The sequence below is a fragment of the Dermochelys coriacea genome, chromosome 8, assembly GCF_009764565.3.
Source record: "Dermochelys coriacea isolate rDerCor1 chromosome 8, rDerCor1.pri.v4, whole genome shotgun sequence".
Lineage (NCBI taxonomy): Eukaryota > Metazoa > Chordata > Testudines > Dermochelyidae > Dermochelys > Dermochelys coriacea.
Window position 1 is genome coordinate 54,551,300 of NC_050075.1, and position 20,519 is coordinate 54,571,818.

Consider the following 20,519-nt stretch of genomic DNA (forward strand, 5'->3'; position numbering starts at 1 on the left):
CTACATCAAAGTGTTTTACATGTAAAAAGTACAAATATTGCTTAATAGTTCTGTTTGGTTTTTAATAAGTAGGAAAGCAACTCCCAGCTAACACTTAATTCCATAGGTGAGGATGGCACTCTACCCTGGTAACACCACAAATAAAAACAAGGCTGCTGCCCTGAAGAGCTTAAACAAATTAGCTACAGAAAATTGGAAGTTAACTGAAAATTACATGCAAGTTTTCAAAACAGAATTTTAACTTGAGGTATTTCCACTTGCAACTTAACAACACTATTTGTCCTGTTTTTTTTTTTTTTTTAAAAAAACCGCTTCAATATGCATGTTAACATTTTATACTTGTATATTTAAATTTATTTTTTGATATTCATTCTTGCAGACTCAGTACCTGAGCTCCAGTAATCTCACTGTTTGTAATAGTCAGAGAAGCTCCAGTAAGCACACAGACTCCAGTTCCTTCACATTTCAATATACAGTTTACAAAAGTCATGTGACCAGATTCAACCACCACAATACCATCAACAGTCCCTTGTTGTACTAAAGTGAGGTGCATTAGTTTCACATTTTGGGCTCTGGATACCACAAAACTCTCATGAGTAGGCTCTGAAACAATCACAGTTTCTTCTGGCTTTCCAGCTCCTAGTTGAAAGAAGAAAAGCACGGTAAACATTTATTTCCACAATATACAAAAAGCAGAGAATACCTTTTTGCTGTTTGGTTAACTCTTACAATATTTGGGTTAAAATGAGTATTTCTCAGTGAGGTGTTTTTTTTTTTAAGTACCAAATTAATTACAACGAATTACTTGCCTATAAAAAAAAAGTTTACCTACCTTTCATAATTGATGTTCTTTGAGATGTATTGCTCATGTCCATTCCAAGTAGGTGTGTGCGTGCCACGTGCATGATTGCCTGTCTAGTCCCTTGAAGAAGCATCCAACCATGGGGTTAGCAAATACTGACCGCCCCACTGTACCCAGGTGGAAAGAGGAAATAGGAGCCAGGTGCACCTTCATCAGTAAGACTGCCGGCCCCTGCTGCTTTAAGTAGAGTACATAGCCCAGCATAAAGGGAATTGAAGACTGCAGCGGAGGGGTGCCCTTCTGTGAGGACCAAATAGAGAACCTTTTCTACTTGGCCAGATAAGTGGCATGAGTGGAGGGCTTTCTACTGCCAAGGAGAATCTCCCTAACCAAATCAGGGCATTGGGGCTCTAACGAGTTTAGCCAGGAAATTTCCATGCTGTGAGGTGGAGAGATTCCAGGTTGGGGTGCTGGAGGCAGCCGTGATCCTGCGTGATGAGGTCCAGAATAATGGGCAAGGCCATGGGCATGTCCACTGAGAGGTGTAACAGCATGGAAAACCAGTGTTGGTGGGGCCATGCCGACTCTGAGAATCAGTGATACCTTGTCCTGCCGGATCTTGAGGAGGACCTTGCGGACGAGAGGGAAAGGCGGGAATGTATACCGCAGGCACCCAGTCCACGAGAGGAGAAAGGCGTCTGCGATCAAGCCGTGATTGTGGTTCAGGAGGAGCAGAACAGCTGGCACTTCCTGTTGCTCTGTGTTGTGAACAGGTCTACCTTGGGAGACCCCCACCTCTGGAAGATATTACTGATGATGTCTGGGCAAAGAGACCATTTGTGGCCATGAAAGGATCTGCTGAGGTGATCGGCCAGTTCATTTTATGAGCCCGGCAGCTATGATGCCTTAAACTGTATCGAGTGGGCGATGCAAAAGTCTCTCAATCTGAGGGCTTCCTGGCACAAGGGAGAGGAGCAAGCACTACCCTATTTGTTTATATAGAACATCACTGTGGTGTTGTCTGTCAACACTGATACATATTTGCCCTGGAGATGGGCCTGAAATGTCTGGCAAGCCTAGCCACACCGCACACAGCTCCCTGATGATGTGCAGAGGGAGTTCCACCTGGGACCATGGATCTTGAGTCCTGAGGTTGTCCACATACACTCCCTAGCACCAACGCATCTGTGACTAGCAACAGCGATGTCTGAGGTTTGGAGAAGGGTACTCCTGCACAAACTACTTGTGGATTGAGCCACTAATGGAGGGACTTGAGAACCCGAGGTGAGAGCGTGACCAGTCTGTGTAGATTGTCCCGGTTCGGCCTGTACACTTGAGCCAGCCACAGGTGAAGGGACAGAGCTGCAGTCTTGCATGCTGCACCACGTAAGGGCAAGATGACATATGTCCGAGCAATTTTAGGCAATTTCAGGCCCTCATGGCAGGGAACTAGTGGAGACCTTCTATGATGGTGCTCATGGCCAGAAAACAAGACTTGGGCAGGAACACCCTGGCCTGAGTTGAGTCCAAGAGTGCCCCGATGAATTCTATTCTCTGAGTGGGAGTTAAGGTCAACTTTGCCACTCTGACGATGAGACAGAGTCTGAGGAACATCGCACGCATCAGGTTCAGGTGTTCCTCCACCTGGGCTCGAGATGAGCCAGTCGTCTAAGTACAGGAAGACTTATATCTGATGCTTTCGAAGAAAAGCTGCCACGCCTGCCATGCACTTCAATACATATGGGGCTGCTAATAGGCCGAAGAGGAGGACCATGAACTGGTAATGCGTATTGCTGATCACAAATCACAGAAACCGTCTGTGGAATGGGATTATGGAGATGTGGAAGTATGTGTCCTTCAAGTCAAGGGCTGCGTACCAATCCCCCAGATCCAGACAGGGAATGATGGAAACCAGGGACACCATGCGGAACTTCAATTTCTTCATGACTCTGTTGAGGTTTCGCGGGTCTAAAATAGGCCTAAAACCACCCTTGGCCCTGGGGATTAAGGAGTAATGGGAGTAGAATCCCCTGCCCCTGAACTCCAAAGGAACTTCCTCTACCGCCCCGAACTGTAGGAGCATTTGCACTTCCTAAACTAGAAGTTGTTCATGAGAAGGGTCCCTGAAAAGGGACAGGGAAGGTCGGTGGGAGGGAACAGAATTGGAGAGAATACCAATTCTAAGGTGCTCAGGACCCACTGGTCTGAGGTTATTTGAACCCAGGCACAGTAGAAAGGGGATACTGTTCACAAAAGCAGGGGAAGGATCCAGGTAATGAACTGGTGTTCCATCCTCAGGCACACCTTCAAAAGTTTGGCTTTGAGCTCAAAGGCTGCTAAGCCTGGCCCTGGCGGGAGGAGGACTGAGATGGGCACCTCCTATTCTTCTGCCCTGCTTCCTGCTATAGTCCTGTCTAGGAGGGTCAGAGTGGTGACCTGGGGCTTAAATGGCTTCCTTTTCTTCTCCAAGTGTGCAGCCCCAAAAACTTGAGGGTCACCCATGAATCCTTAAGGTTATGAAGCCTTGAGTCTGTCTGTTCCACAAAGAGACCGGAGCAGTTGAACAGATCCTGGATTGTATTTTGGACCTCATGCAGGAGCCCTGAGACCTGCAGCCAAGAGCTGTGCCTCATGATCATGGCCATAGGGTGGGTGGCCGAGTCTGAGTCCAGGGCGGCCTGAAGAGAGCAACCACCTTGCCCTTCTCCAGGACCACCCCAAACTCGGAGCAGAAGTCAGCTGGGAGCAATTCCTGGAACTTGGCCAGAGAACTCCAGGAGTTATAAGCATCACAGCTCATCACTTGCTGGTTCGCTATGCGAAGCTGGAGCCCCCTGGTGGGGTAGACTTTCTCACAGAAGAGGTCCAGCTTCTTAGAATCCTTGGATTTGGACATAGGCCCCAGTTGTCCCTGCCACTCCTTGTGGTTAGCCGCTCTACCACCAGGGTCCCCACTGGGAGTGGGTAAAGAGATGTTTGTAACCCTTAAACGGCACGAAGTGTATTTATGCTCCACCCCCTCAGCAGGATGGAAGAGGGTGTGTGCCACAGCGCCTTGATGTTATTTTGTATAGTTTTAATGAGAGGCAAAGTCACCCTCGAGGACCCCATTCAAGGGCCAGAATGTCCATCATTGGGTCCGTGTCTTCAGAGACCTCCTCTGCCTCTATGTTCACGTTCTGAGCCATCCTCCTGAGTAGGTCCTGATGGGCCCTGGTGTCCATAGCAGACAATGTGGTGGAGGTCCCTGCCAACGCCTCATCCAGGGAGGACGAGGATGATGCCCTTGTTGGTACTGGGTCTTCCTGACCCTCCAGCACACAGAGATCCACCTGCGTGGCAACCCCTTGAGTGGAGCAAGTGACAGCTGCAGTACCCAGTGCCACAGCCACTATGGTGCCAGCACGCGTGTCGGTATCCGGCCTTGACTGTTCATTGGTCTGGGCTTCCACATCCCGACCACGGGGAGGCTCCCTGGTGATAGAGGAGGTCGATAGAAGCATCCAAGCCCCTGACACCATCGACAGGGACCTTGAACTGGGCCCCGGGTTTTGTGGTCGGCCCATGGAGTCCAAAAGGGCCACTGAGTCGGCCCCTGCCACTGCAGCAGCCAGGACATTATAGGCACCAGCTGCCCTTTGTCCTACCTTGGGTAGTTCCAGGAGCAGTACCGGCTCTGCCGGGATGTGTAGGAGTCCAACTCTGAGGAGAATTCTGAGCCTGACCTGGGTGGTGCAGACCTAGATGGTACCAGGGAATGGTGCCGCATCATAGGCTTGCCCCTATAACGGATGAGCGCCGGTGGCACTGTCGGTGCCAGAGCATGGGTCGGTAGGGCAGGCGACTGTGCCGTAATGGCTATCAAGTCCCTTGCCGTCTCAAAGGTGTCTGGCATGGAGGGAAGATCCAGTTCATCCTCTAGCTCCTCCTGCACTGGGGAGTCCACCAGGACCAGACTCGACAGACCTCCCCAAGAGGCCAGAGTCAACAATGCCAGCATAGACAAGCCCGAGGTTGGTCTGCTTAGTAGTAGTGCCCCCTGTCCGCTCTCCTTTTTGTGTGGCACTGAAGACTACGAGCGGTTCCTCATACTGGAGCTGGTTCTCAGTGCCGGGAATGGTGGTGCTGAGGTTCCTTAGATGAGTCTTTTCTCGGCGCTGTTGACTCCCACACCGAGGCCGGCATGCTACACACCCAAGTGTGCCGGGTCCGACACTGCCTGGGCCAGCTGAGGACAAAGGGCTGACTTCATCAAAAGGAGTTTCAGCTGAAAGTCCCCGCTCCTTTTTGGTCCTGGGCTTAAAGCCCCTGCAAATTTTACTGTCGGAATGGTGTCCTTCTCCAAGGCACTTGAGACGGGAGTCATGTGGCTTTCCCTTGGGCTTGGGCTTGAAGTAAGACCCACACAGCTTGAAGCCCTGAGACTGAAGCATGCCCCGGTCCTGGAGATGGGATTGCGGGGCGAAGGGGGGGTTAACCCTCAATGTAAACTTAACTATTGACTAACTACAACTATCTAAACTTTTTACAGATTGAGAGAAGAGAGTCCACTAGGGAATCACCTGTGAACGCAAGAGAGGAGTTGCTCCAATGACCATCATCACTGGTGGTAAGGAACTGAAGAGGTGGCGGGTCAGCAGGGACCTATATACACCACCATGAAGGCGCCACTCCAGGGGGCTCCACAGCCTATCTGACGGGTACCACTAGGAAAAAACTTTTGACGATCGTGCACGTGGTGCGCGCACACCTACTTGGAATTGACATGAGCAATCACTCAAAGAATTTAAGTTATCCAAATTTGTTCCCTCTCCAGACCTACTTGTTTGATTGCATGTGCCATGTTGCACTGAACCAGGACCTATTAATGATACACATTTAATATGCTGGTCAAATGCCAAGTAAAAATAGCAAAACATTATTATGCTTTCCTCAGTCTTAGTTCTATAAGCCTGGTGCTCAAAACACAAAAGTTCTGAAGACATAGAGAAATAAGTATCCCTGTGGAGACAAATTCTGATAACTCTATTTGTTAATGCAATACGCAGCTGCACTGTTCTCTGTTAACAATTGAATGTGACCCATGAAGCTGTAGCAGAAGAGATTTTTAGAATCCACCTCCATTCTAGAAAACATATCTGGACCTTGGTCTCACACAAACGGTCAGCTTCTGCAATGTGTCCAAAGAAATGAAACTTCCTTCTACCTATTCTGTGAAGTTCCACCAATGGAGAGCCCTGAGGATTTAAAGAATATTCAGCAGAGCTCCTATATGATCCATATTTGGAGTGTATTTTGCTTCCAACGCCACTGGATATCTGGGAGCTCCTGGCACCAATGAATGTTCTACATCAGCAGGTTCCTTAAGAGATCTGCCTCTATATCAAAAAGGTTCACGTCAAAGCTGATATTGGCATCAGAGACTTCAATACTCATAGAAGGTATGGACCCTGATCTATTTTGAACTGACTTTATAGTGAAATTTATTCCTCATTTTCCTGGCTTTGAGTCTAAAAGAGGTGTACTCTATTCCTTCACAGGACAGCTGATTCAACATCAGAGTTAGGACTTGAGCTTTTAAAGCCTCTGATGAGGATGGCATAAAACCTCTGCTGCTTACTGGTGCAGACTTGAGATTTGAAGGCCCTGTACACAGTGCAGCAGTTTGGGGAACAGGCTTATTGCAAGCAGAACAAACAGCAAATGCATGTGTCTGCCTCAAGGAATCAAGAGGGCAATAACATACGCTGCTTAAATCCACCTTTCTTATCAGAATCCTTGGAAGTGTGATCAGCTGGGATCAAAAAATCTGAGAATTCTATGTCCAAAATAAAAATAAAATGTGTAAGGCAACAACCATTTTACCAAATGTAATAAGTTAAAGTTTGGGATGAAAACAACAGAAGCCAATTGTTCATTCAAAGCAAAGAGAGAAGGCCCTATATCTTCAGCTAACTGCATAAGTAAAGGAATTGAGAGAGCTGGGTCTGCATAGCCTTTTGCAGTCCATGCAGTAAACATTTGCTGCTATGAGAGGACACTGATGTAGCCTTAAAGAAACTAACAGATCTGCAGAAGGATCCCAAAGTTCAGCCACAGATCTCAAGTAGGAATAGGCTGAAGCCACCTCAAAGAACCTTAACTTTATTTCTCTATTCCGAGTTTGTTACTGACCATAATGCTACATTAACATATTTTGCATTTAAAATTACTTTGTTCTATTTATACAGTAAAGTCTGAGCATTGGCCTGCTAAACCTAGGGTTGCAAGTTCAATCCTTGAGGGGGCCATTTAGGGATCTGGGGCAAAAAAAAATTGGGGATTGGACCTGCTTTGAGCAGGGGGTTGGACTAGATGATCTCCTGAGGTCCCTTCCAACTCTGATATTCTATGATTTTAAGTAAATATCTAAGGGATCAGCAGAGATTTGTTAAAGGGATGTTTTGAAGTGGTCTAATATTGTTGCCTGTTAGTGATCTTTAGCAGAGTTCACTGTTTAGGTAGAATACATGATACTGTAGTATGTGTTTTATTCTCACAAGTTAGTGATGATTACATTATTCACATAATGTAATACATTATTACACTCATAAGTAGTACCTCAAAGACCTCAAAAGGGAAGGTGATGGAATCTGGTTATACTGTGGTATAAAACAGGCAAGCCCATTAAGACAAAGTGCCTGATGTAATCGAGAACTTCTTCTGATACACTAGAATCAAAAATCCAAACTAGGAATCCAGGAACAGGTATAAAGCAGCCAACATGAAGGGCACAGTTATACTAAGAGTTTACAGAGGTGGAGCTGCTGTAAGCTCTCTAATGGAGATGCTCTAAGCCAGGAGTCTCAAATTCAAATGACCACGAGGGCCACTTGACTCGTACATTAGCCCGAGGGCTGCCCCGGCCCCACCCCCTCTCCACCCCTTCTGTGAGGCCCTGCCTCTTCCTTACCCCCATTCCAACCCTTTCCCTAAAATCCCCACCCCAACTCCACCCCCTCCCTGCCCCCAGGGAGTGCAGAAGGGGTTCAGGGGGTGGGTCCGATCTGGCCCGGCACACACTGGGGGCAGAGCAGGCTCCCTCCCTGCCCTGCCCCGCCCCCATGCCACTCTGGGACCGGGGGGGCAGGGGACTATGACACAGGGGTCTGTATGTTGCCTGGCCGCTCCTCCCTGGAGTGGGGGTGAATAGCGGCCAATGGGAGCTTCAGGGAGGGGGTACCTGGAAGAGTGGCCAGGGCACAACACAGACTCCTGTGCCACTCTCCCACCCTCCAGATCCCAGCTGTTTCCTGGAGCGACGCAGGGGCGGGACAGGCAGGCAGGGAGACAGCCCTCTCCCTGGTGCGTGCTGGGCTGAAGCCACTCTAGGTAAATGCTGGGGGGGGGTTGCGGGAAGCTGGTGGGCTGCAGAAAATAACCCCACGGGCCACATGAGTAAAGCCAATGGGGGAGAGCTCTCTCGTTAGCTTAACTACTCCAGCCTCTGTGAATGCCAGAAGCTATGTCAAAGGGAGAAGCTCTTTTGCTGACATAAGCACTGGTGTGGACAGCACTATGTCAGTGTAATTTATGTCGCTCAAGGGGATAATTTATTCATATCCTTAAGCAACATAAATTATGCCAACATAATCTGTAGGGTAGACATAGCCTTAGTTTCCTTTCTCATGGCTGTTTGAATGAATGACTGAAGACATGTTACCAGCAGGAGCCAAGGGTTTGTGCACACATGTATTATGGACATATTTAGCCTTAGCTGATGAGACAGATATTATCTAGGAATAGACTTAATTTCAATACAGCTAGTTTGATGAAGACACAGGTAATGAGCATCTGAGTTCATACTGCAAAGATGGCCCGTGTTCATCAGCATACACCATTCTTGAGCATTCATTAGACCACGGGCAGGTGAACTTTTGGGCCCGAGGGCCACATCTGAGAAGGGAAATTGCATTGCTAGGGCAGGAGGTTGGGGTGCAGGAGGGAGTGCGGGGTGCAGGAAGGAGCTCAGGGCAGGGGGCTGGGAAGCGGGAGGGGGTTCGGGTTCAGGAGGGGTTCAGGGTGCAGGCTCAGGCCCGGCGCCACTTACCTTGAGCGGCTCTGGGGTAGCAGTGGCATGCAGCGGGGCTAAGGCAGGCTCCCTGCCTGCCTCTCCTGGCCCCACGATGCTCCCGGAAGTGGCCAGCACCCACGTCCCTGGGACCCCGGGGGGGGAGGGGCAGAAGACTCCACGCACTGCCCTCGCCTGTGGGTACCTCCCCTGAAACTCCCACTGGTCATGGTTCCCCGTTCCCAGCCAATGGGAGCTGCAGGGGGCGATGCCTGCAGGTTCAGGCAGCACGCAGAGCCCTCTGCCCCCCTGCTTCCCCCAGGGGCTGCAGGGTCATGATGCCAGCCACTTCCGGGAGCGGTGCAGGGCCAAGGCAGGCAGGGAGACTGGGAGACGCCTGGGAAAGCGACTACTCTGGCCGCTTGGGGAGTGTGGCCACGGGCCACCAGCAGCAGCTGCACTGGCCATTGCTGCTCAGGCTGTCCCCAGGGCCACTCCAGCAGTGGCTGGATGTGGGGCTGCGCTGGTGTGGCTGCCCCCAGGGCCACCTGAGGTCAGCCACACTGGCCCCCACAGAGGTCATGGAAAGTCACGGAATCTGTGAATTCTGTGACAAACATGGAGCCCTAACAATGAGTTCTTACTGAATGAATATATCACAAAATTCCTTATATACTAAATTCAATTGCACAGTACTTTACACTAGGGGTGATTAGCACAACTTTTATTCTGTCTGATGTTTTCAGATTCAGTGTTACTAATCCCATTAGAATTCACAGTGAGTTCCTCCCTGCACCCCTATTTACCTGTAGTAATTGCTGATCTGAAGGACTGCTTTATATAGTTATAAGTTGTAAAGTTAGAAGTAAGTAGAATGCACTGCTGACCTTGAATAACAATATCCTCAGTTAACATGGAGAGGTTTGCAGCCTTATATTCTCCGGGGAAAATAACCACATTATCACCACTGTAACAGCTATCCAAAGCCATGCTTAAATTATCATGTTGTTGAAGCAGTGTGTCAACAGAAAAATCCTTAACCTGTACAGGAAAGAGGGAGCAGCAACTATCAAGTTAAGACGAAACACACACAAACACCATGAAACTTTTGAATTAACAGCCAATCTTTTGAAATCTGCTACACTGTTGTTTCTTACATTGTCATTTACCTTTGCAGAGTTCATTTCAAACAGCAGGACTGCATGTTGGCTGTGGAGTCACACATTCCTGTCCATCCCAGTCCCCTGTGGAACATTCTCGAGCTTGCCTGGCTGCAGAGAGCAGCTTAAAGGGAATGACAAAAATGAATCTGCTCCTTCCCTCCCAGCTGCCATCTTTTCCATAGCTAAGCTTTTTCCTTCATAAGACCCTGTCTGATCTCCAGCCCCGTCCTGCTCCTTCCCCCTTAACTTGGGGATTAGTTGCTCAAAACAGAGTAGCCTGTAAGTTTGGAGTCATTTGGCTAAACTGTGGCAGCTGATCCCCACCAGTAGCTGCCTTCCATGTTCTGTTGCAAGGAGAAAATCTTCAGCCCATGTGGAGACCAAGGAAGAATGTGCCTGGACCCAGGTACCCGAGGAGACTCTCACCATTGCTGCTCCCCCTTGGCCCAAAACTCTTCATTGGAGGGAGGTGTTCAGAATGGAGTATTGGGAAACTCAACCCTCATGTGAAAGGTACCAGGTAGATGGTCTCTGACAGATCGAGAGGAGGGGGAAGCAATATTAGGGAGTAAATGTGATATGGTTCAGTGCCCAAGAGTGTGTATGATAAGGCAAGGAAAAGAGATGGATGTATATATGTCATAGGGTGGCTGGCCCTTTTAAGGGGAGTCAGAGCCAATCTACCTATGACAGGATTCTTTAAGGAAAGCAAGGCCATCTGGCAGCTAACTAGCTAACATATACCTGGGCCCGATAAAAGGCTCAGTTGGAGGGAAGTGTTCCCAAAGACTCTAGCACAGTGGTGGGCAGCCCATGGGCCACATGCAGCCCACCAGGGTAATCCACTGGCAGGCTGTGAGACAGTTTATTTACATTCATGGCCGCCCACAGCTCCCAATGGCCACAGTTTGCTGTTCCCGGACAATGGGAGCTGCAGAAAGTGGCAGCCAGCACGTCCCTATGGCCCGTGCCACTTCCAGCAGCTCCCATTGGCTAGGAACGGCAAACTGCGGCCACTGGAAGCTGCAAGTGGCCATGCAAGTGTAAACACTGTCTGGCAACCTGCCAGCAGATTACCCTGACTGGCGGCATACAGCCCACAGGCTACAGGTAGCCCACCACTGCTCTTAGCAGGAGGATAACTATGGCCTGTTCACCTTCAAGCTGACACATGAAAGGAGTGACTAAAAAGGGACCAGGTGGCCTGCAGCATAATCCTGCTTCAAGAGGAGAGCTGTGGATGTACTCCTCATCTGAGAAGCACGAGTTTGTTTTGCATGATAACCCAGCTCTGGGATGGGTGCTAGGAACTCCTGAACTTGGAAGAGGGTGCTTGTCAGCATTAGCCCCCAAGGCCAGAAGAGGGATTGGAGTTGAGTGGCTTAATGAGATGTGGCTTTTTATACTCTGTAAAAGGAGTTAATAAAACATCACAAAGAGTGTATCTTGTTCTCAGTCCCAAGTCTCAGTAAATCATTGCATGATCTCAACAGAATAAGGGGGTGGCAGGACTGCAAGGCCTCATCATGGGGATGATGAGGGGACCAAGTGGGCATGCTTAATGGCATCACACTGTTACAATATACTATTGGCATAAGAGAAAAAGTAAATGATGAAGAGAGGAGGAGAGAAAGATGAAGTGCACAGGAAAAAATTAAGGGGAGGGATTAGTAGAAGGAACAATTCATAATTAGAGCCCTATCAAATTCATGGTCCATTTTGGTCAATTTTATGATAATAGGATTTTAAAAATTGCAAATTTAATGATTTCAGTGATTTAAATCTGAAATTACACAGTGTTGTAATTGTAAGGGTCCTGACCCCAAAAAAGGAGTTGTGGAGTGGTTGCAAGTTTAACGTAGGGGAGGTTGCGGTATTGCTATCCTTATTTCTGCACTGCTGCTGGTGGCGGTGCTGCCTTCAGAGTTGTGCAGCTGGAAAGCGATGGCTGCTGTCTGGGAACCCAGCTCTGAAGGCAGCACTGCTGCCAGTAGCAGTGCAAAAGTAAGGATAGCATGGTATGGTATTGCCACCCTTACTTCTGGCCTGCTGAGCTGGGCGCTCAGTCAGCAGCCTCCACTCTCCGGCCACTCAGCTCTGAAGACAGCAGTGTAGAAGTAAGGGGGGTATGGTATTACCATCCTTATTTTAAGGGGCTCACGGTATTGCCACCCTTACTACTGCGCTGCTGCTAGCAGGACACTGCCTTCAGAGCCGAGTGCCTAGCCAGCAGTTGCTGCTCTCCGGCCACACGATTCTGAAGGCAGCGCAGAAGTAAGGGTGGCAATACCATGAGCCCCTTAAAATAACCTTGTGACTCCCCCCCCACACTCCCTTTTGGGTCAGGACCCCCAACTTGAGAAATGCTGGTCTCCCCCAGGAAATCTGTATAGTATAGAGTAAAAGCACACAAAAGACCGGACTTCACAGTTCATGATGCATTTTTCATGGCCATGAATTTGGTTGGGTCCTATTCATAATACCAAAAAAAAAAAAAAAAAAAAGGAAAACCAAGATTAAAAGCAAAAAAACCAAAATCAAGTGAAGGGAAAAGGTAGAGAGATGGAAGAGCCTGCTCAAGACATGCCAGTTCTTCGAGTGCTTGTTCATGTCAATTCCAATCAGGTATGTGCATGTTGGCTGGAAGATTTTTCCCTTAGCAGCATCTGTCGGGTCCGCCTAGGTGCCCCCTGGAGTCGCACCCTCATGGTGCCTAATATATAGCCCTGCTGACCCACCACCCCTTCAGTTCCTTCTTACCGCCAGTGACAGTGGCTGGAACTTCCCTGGGCTCTTGCTCAGCAAGTTTTCTTCACTATTCTGTTGTATATAGTTAGTTTTTAGTGTTGTTCGAGTTAATAGTTTAGTATAGTATAGTGTTAGTTGGGGGTTTTCCACCCCCACTCCGGCCTCAGCTCTGTGGTATGCCGCAGACCCTGGGTTTCAAGAACTGCGTGGCCTGCACCAAGCACATGCCAAAAAATGACCCATACTCATCGTGACTACAGTGCCTAGGGGAGACCCATCAGAAGATCGTTGTAAGATCTGCCGCGAGTTCCGTCAGAGAACACTTAAGGAAAGGGAACAGTGGCTCCAGGTGATCCTCACGGAGGCAGCCCTATGCCCCCACTCCAATCTCGGCTCAAGGGACCCGACCCCTGCAGCGATGTCCTCAATGTGGAGTGCCCGAGTGCCGTCAGCAAGTTCAGTGCTGAGGAAGGACTCTTCCAGAGACACTTGGCACCACCACGGGTCCTCACGGGGCCAATCTGACCGTAGGCACTGCTCCCACTCACCAGTGCCTCAAAAAAAAGAAAAAGCCAGACGACCATTCTCCTCCGGCTAAGCCACAAGACGTGCGACCCCAGGTGAGCCACTCCTCGGCATCTCCTTCCAGGGCCATGTCGATTTCTGTCCAGGCGCGGCAGTCGAGTCCGGCCCACCTCGATCACCGGCACCTATGCAGCAGCTGCAGCTCCCATCCATTCTGGAAGTGTACCAGGCTGCTCGGGACCTCCTCCACCTTACGGCACCATTCTTGCTTGCCAGGAAGGAACCCTCAGCGCCGACGGAGCCACGTCCTCCAGTGCACTCTAAAGTGAAGCTGGCTATGATGTCTAGATGCTCCCCTTCGCCTTGTCCATCGGCGTCAACCCACTCCGACAGAGAACTTATCCACTCCCTGAGCTCTCGATGTTCGAGGTATCGAGAATTGGCTCCTCCGTGGTCTTCAGTGTCTGAGACCTCGGAGTCAGAATACGACTCCTATTGCTTGCGTAGGAGAAGAAGCTGTAGAGCAAGATCAGGTAGAGACAGAAGAGAGCCTCAGGCGTGGCCTCCACAGTGGCAGAACCCGCCTCAGTGGCCCTTCTGGAACCCCTAGGCTTTTCACCAGGGCCAGGGAGGAACCCAGGATCGACACTCAGCAACATCTTCCATAGCCTCCGCCATTTTCATACCGCCTTCCGCTGCGCATCTGCCCCCGGCGCCTCTGGCCCCATCATGGAGTCCGGCCCCATGCTTGGCTCCGACTTCGGCACCACCCTTCATGCCATCGACGCACCTGTCTCCCACGCCTGCACCATTGTCGATGTCGACCTCGATGCAGGCACCTATGACCCCAGTACCAATGTCGGCACCGAGCCCCCCAACACCGGCGGCTCCTGGGAGCGTGCCGATGCAGCTCCCTCCGGTGACTGATGCCCACGCCAATGCCTCTTCTGATGCTTATGGCCCCAGCATCACTTCCTCCAATGCTGCCCTGGAAGTCACGTGATCCCTCCTGGGCAGATAGAAGGAGCTTCCACTACCAACACACGCTTCCTCCTCCTTGTTGCTGGACGAAGTGTTGGCGGGGATGGCCATAGCTCCTGGGTTGGAGGACAACAGAGTTCTGCAGCAGTTGCTCCATAGGGCTGCCCAGGGTCTGGGTATCAAGGCTGAGGAGCTGGTAGAGGAGGCAGATCCCGTGGTGGACATCCTAGCACCCTCACGACCTTCACATGTAGCCTTGCCCCTCATAAAGACGGTTGCGGACACCACTAAGACCCTGTAGCAGACACGGGCATCTTTGTCACCTACTGCCAAATGCAATGAATGGCAGTATTTCGTGCCCTCCAGAGGGTTCAAGCATTTATACTCCCACCCGCCTCCAGAGTCGCTGGTGGTTGATGCAGCTAACCAGTGGGAGAAACAGGGTTTCCAAGGTCCTTCCCCAAAGAATAGGGTCGCTAAACACCTTGACTTGTGGGTAAGAAGGTCTACTCGACTGGTGGTTTGCAGCTCCGTATTGCTAACCAACAGGCCACTGTGAGCAGGTACTCTAAAAACACCTGTGCAGCAATGGCAAAGCTTACCCTATGGAGGTCCAGCAAACCATTCAGGACCTCCATTCAAATGGCTCCACAGCCTAAAAGATTCCTGAACCACCCTCAGATCTTTGGGCTTACACACCCCCGCCACACAGCTGAGAAATTTTCGCCAGCAACCTCCTCAAAGGTTCCAGCAGCGGAACTGCCAGCTCTCGGAGGAGGAACAGAAGCGGCAGAAGGAGGCAACGCTCCTCCACTAATCAAGGCTCTGGACAGCCCAAACCACCCTCTGGCCCTAAACCGGCCTTCTGAAGATGCAATTGAGGATGGCATTCCAGACCAGAGACTGGATCTACCCCACTTACCTTCTCCTCCCAACTATCCCCTTTCTACCGTGCCTGGTCCCTTATCACGTCAGATTGCTGGGTGCTCTGCACGGTAGAGAGGGGATACTCCATCCAATTCTGTGCCCTCCCACTCCCCTTCCCCGTCCGTCTTCAGGGACCCTTCTCATGAGCAACTTCTCATTCAGGAGGTGCAGTCATTCCTAGTGCTAAGGGCAGTGGAGGAGGTTTCACTGGAACACAGGGACGACGGCTTCTATTCCCGCTATTTCCTAATATCGAAGGCCAAAGGCGGCTTCAGGCCTATCCTGGACCTGCAAGACCTCAACAAGTTTGTGAGGAAACTCAGGTTCCGCATGGTCTCCCTGGCCTCCATCATCCCTTCAGTGGATCCAGCAGACTGGTATGACACCCTCGACTTGAAGGATGCGTATTTTCACATAATCACTCACAACCACAGAAAGTTCCTCAGGTTTGTGGTCAATGGTTCCCATTACCAATTTACTGTTCTCTTGTTCGGCCTGTCAGCAGCACCTCGAGTATTCACCAAGTGCATGGTAGTCGTCGCTGCCTTTCTGTGGAGACATCAGGAACAGGTGTTTCCGTACCTCGACGACTGGCTGATCAAAGGCCGCTCCAGGGCACAGGTGGAAGCTCAGGTGGCATTTATCAGAGCCACCTTCGAGAATCTGGGCCTGCTCCTGAACGAAGCCAAATCAACTCTGTCCCCAATCCAGGGGATAGAATTCATAGGGGCGGTACTGGACTCAACTCAAGCCAGAACATGCCTCCCGCAGGCAAGATTTCAGGCCCTAAACAGCATGATCCAGGGACTCATGCAGTTCCCCACCACCACCACTGTGATGAATTGCCTGAAGCTTCTCAGGCACATGGCAGCCTGTACATACATGGTACGACATGCCCGACTTAGGCTTCAGCCGCTTCAGTCGCGGCTTGCATCAGTGTATAGACCTGCCAGGGACAGCTCTGACAGGATCGTGACCCTTCCTCACTCTATCCTTGACTCACTCCAATGGTGGACGGATGTTCAGCAGGTGTTCTCGGGAGTTCCCTTTGCTGTCCCACAGCCATTCCTGGTGCTGGTGATTGATGTGTCACATTTGGGATGGGGAGCTCATCTGGGAGACCACAGGACTCAAGGCCTCTAGTCACAAACAGATCTCCATCTTCATATCCATGTCAGAGAGCTCAGAGCAGTACGCCTAGCATGTCAGTCGTTCCGCCCATATTTAACAGGTCGATGCGTTATCGGTCATGATGGACAATACAACTGCAATGTTCTATATCAACAAACAGGGGGGTACACGTTCCTCTCCCCTGTGCCAGGAAGCCCTCAGGCTATTGGACTTTTGTGTAGAACGTTCAGTCGACCTACAAGCATACCTTCCCGGAGTCCAGAATGAACTGGTGGACCACCTCAGCAGGTCATTCCATAGTCATGAACGGTCCCTTCACCCAGACATCACATGTTTGGGCTTCTAAAGGTGGGGTTGTCCCCTGATCGATCTCTTCACGACACAACAGGAAGTGTCAGCAGTTCTGCTCCCTCCAGAATCACAGTCTGGGTTCCTCGGCGGACAGGTTTCTCCTCCATTGGGGGTGGCTCTTCTATACTCCTTCCCTCCCATACCGCTCATCTACAAGGTCCTGCTCAAGATCCATAGAGACCAGGCTCGGGTCATTCTCATATCACCGGCCTGGCCCCGTCAGCATTGGTACACGTCTCTCCTAGACATGTCTGTGGGAGCCCCGATTACCTTGCCGCTCTTCCCGGACCTTCTCACACAGAATCACGGGCGTCTCCAACACTCGAACCTGTGGTTGCTCCACCTCACAGCATGGAGGCTCCATGACTGAATGCATTTCAGCTTTCCTGTTCCTGTCCTGTTTCCAGACAGGTCCTTCTCAGCAGTAGGAAACCCTCCATTAGGGCCACGTACCTGGCCAAGTGGAAGAGATTTTCAATCTGGTCAGCACAGCGCAACTTGCTCCCGGCGCTAGCCTCAGTGCACCATATTTTGGACTATTTTCTACACTTGAAGCAAGAAGGTCTCTCCTTGTCTTCTATAAGAGTGCATCTGGCTGCCATCTGGTGGTCCAGGGCCATTCAATTTTTGCTAACCCCACAGTCAGCCACTTTCTGAAGGGCCTCGACAGGTTGTACCCGCATGTCCACCAACTGGTTCCTCCCTGGGACCTCAACTAGATCCTCTCTAGGCTCATCGGGCATCCCTTTGAGCCTTTATCAATATGCTACCTGCTCTACCTTTCCTACAAAGTCGCATTCCTGGTGGCAATAACCTCAGCCCGGAGTGTGTCTGAGCTCAGGGCCCTAACGTCAGAACCGCCCTACACCGTATCTTTTATGGACAAGATTCAGCTCAGACTCCATCCGGCCTTCCTTCCAAAGGTTGTGTCACAGTTCCACATCAACCAGGACATTTTCCTCCCAGTTTTCTACCCTAAGCCTCATTCGCAGCAGGGAGCAGAGGCTCCCCAATCCGGACGTCCGCAAGGTACTAGCTTTTTACACTGAAAGGACAAAACCTTTCAGGAAGTTGGTACAGCTCTATGTGACAGTAGCAGACAGGATGAAGGGTCAGCCGATTTCAGCACAGCGCATTTCATCATGGACTGTGGCCTGCATTACTGAGTGCTACAATCTAGCAGGGATTCCTGTGCCCCCTATAACAATGCACTCCACAAGGGCGCAAGCTTCATCAACAGCGTTCCTGACTCAAGTCCCCATCCAGGAAATCTGCAGGGCAGCAACGTGGTCATCCATACACACTTTCACCATGCACTATGCAATTACTAGGCAGGTCAAAGATGATGCGGCCTTTGGTAGAGCAGTATTCCAATCAGTGGACAGGTCTGACCCCACCTCCTTGATTTGTCTTGGGAGTCACTTGATTGGAATCAGCATGAACAAGCACTTGAAGAAGAAAAAACAAATTACTCACCTTTCATAACTGTTCTTTGAAATGTGTTGTTCATGTCCATTCCAATACCCACCCTCCTTCCCTTCTAGCCAGCAAGAAGAAACTGAAGGGGTGGCGGGTCGGCAGGGTTATATATTGGGCGCCATGAGGGTGCAACTCCACGGGGCACCCAGGCCAACCTGACAGAGACTGTTAAGGGAAAATCTTCCAGCCAATGTGCACGTGCGTGCACACACACTTGATTGGAATGGACATGAACAATACATCTTGAAGAACAACAGTTACGAAAGGTGAGTAACCGTTTTTTATTCAAATTAATGTGGCAGTTTAATGCTGAAGTGTTATAACAAATAAGCCCGACAAAAACACTTTAAAAATGAAGAGATGTAGTGAACTGAGGGAGGAGGGTTAGAGGCACATGCATTGAAACTTGTTTAGGGCAGCTAAATTGACAACGGTCACCTGCCAGCACCACCCATCCTTTAGCATTGCTAGTGTTTGGCCACAAGTAGTGCTATTTCATTTGTTCTTTCCCATTACGGTACATTCGTTAAGGCCAAAGACTGCACTTTCTAATGTTTGTACAGTACCAAGCACAATGGGGTCTCCGTTTAAATAATTTGGTCACTAAATACTAATTTTCCATTTAACTCCTCTTTTTGGCATTGGTAGAACACTGCCCAATTCAACAATTTTCAGAAGTGAATCCAGTTTGTGGTTCCTGACCTAAATTCCATACATCATTCTTATAATAATACTAATAAAACAGTACATCAGCTGAGATTGGCCTCTTTGGGATTGAAAAATCAGATGTCATTTAATCTTTTTAGAATGAGATGGATTAGGACAGAATGATGTCTCAATTCAGATAAGAAAGTCACTTCAGGAAGAGGAGAGATCCATGATGCCACTAGGTCCATGGAGATTATTAATACCGAGCAGATGTGGCAGCCACAGGTCTTGAATCCTCCAGGGTGAAGATTTTCAGATGGAGATGGGAAACTTGAAAGGAGGTAGAAGCTTCCCCAGTTTTAGTAAATCTAGAAAATGTGAGGATGTGAAGCTCCGCTTTCCCAGAAGAAACTCAGAGGGCTCCCAATTAGTACATGCACCCATGAGGTACTGATTTCAGACCCCTGATGATTACATCAAAAAGAAATTGAAGGCAAATCTTGAATTAATATACCAGATTCTAAAAGCATGCCATATACAGTAATAGACTGACTATGGAATCCTTCCTAGACTGGAGAAGACATCAGCCATGTAATAAAACCTATGAAGATTCATCCTTCAAAGTTCTAAATTGTCAGCCTGAACTTCCCTGAATCCTGACAGCAAGTTGGGAAACTGTGCACTCAAGGGTGTGACCTGCTGATTGAAAACAACTGTTACCTTACAGTAACTGGTTCTTTGAGATGAGTTGTCCATGTGGATGATGTTTTTGGTACATACGTGCGCTATGTCTGAGATTAGATTTTTTGCTAAGCAGTATCCATTAGAAGCACACCTGCACACTAGATGTCCTCATGACACCCTCCCCCCATTCTCCCCACCTGCAATCTCAGGGCAAAAAGAACAAATTGGCCCAACTATCCCTCAGTTCCTTCATCAATAGAGAATCCCAGAGAACAGCTCCATAATAGCAGGGAAGAAGGTGGGCCATGGAATCTATTTAGACTACACATCTCAAAAGGAACAGTTACTGTGAAGTAACTGTTTTTCTTCAAGCGATTGTCCACATGAATTCCACTCTTGGAGACTAACAAGCAGCTATCTGATTGTTTGGTGGTGGGTACTAGGAGTCCTACTTAAACAAAGACCGAAAGACAGCTCTACCAAAGTGAGGATTTGATCTGGAAGCCTTTACCAAAGAGTAATATACTGAGCTCCACATAGCTGCTCTACAGATTTCAGGCATAGGAACGTTCTTCAAACAGGTGGCCTGAACTCTAGTGGAATAAGCTCTAAATGTGACTAGATGGATAAAACCTGACTAATTCAGAACATGTTCTTATACAGCTGAAGACCGATTCTGAGAGTCTCCAAGAGGATATTGCCTGACACTTCACTCTCTGCAAAGGCCTTAAACAGTCTAGGTGAGTTCTTGAATGATTTTGTCCTAACAATGTAAAAGAATAATGACCTTACTACATCAAATATGTGAAGTTTAATATCCCCCAAGGTTGCATGCAGCTTGCGGAAGAGTACTGGGAGATGAATAAACTGGTTCACATAAAATTCTAAAACCACTCTGGGCAGGAACTTGGGATGAGACATGAGAGTGACTCTATCCTTATGAAGCACTGTATAAGGGAACAAGTCATGAAGTCCTGAATCTTCCCTGTCCTTTGAGCTGATGTAATGAGTATTAAAAAGGCAGTCTTCA

At 49.3% G+C, this 20,519-nt stretch overlaps 1 protein-coding gene across 2 annotated transcripts in view; it reads right to left on the bottom strand.

Moving 5' to 3' along the window:
• The window catches only part of SHCBP1L (SHC binding and spindle associated 1 like), a 65,033-nt gene that overhangs the window by 7,471 nt on the left and 37,043 nt on the right, over positions 1-20,519 (bottom strand). For both annotated transcript variants that reach the window (XM_038412919.2, XM_038412915.2), the window contains exons 7-8: positions 9,740-9,893; positions 389-639 (exon numbers count right to left, since the gene is read on the bottom strand). In XM_038412919.2, coding sequence (XP_038268847.1) covers positions 389-639; positions 9,740-9,893 — 405 coding nt within the window. The remainder of the gene's footprint in view (positions 1-388; positions 640-9,739; positions 9,894-20,519) is intronic.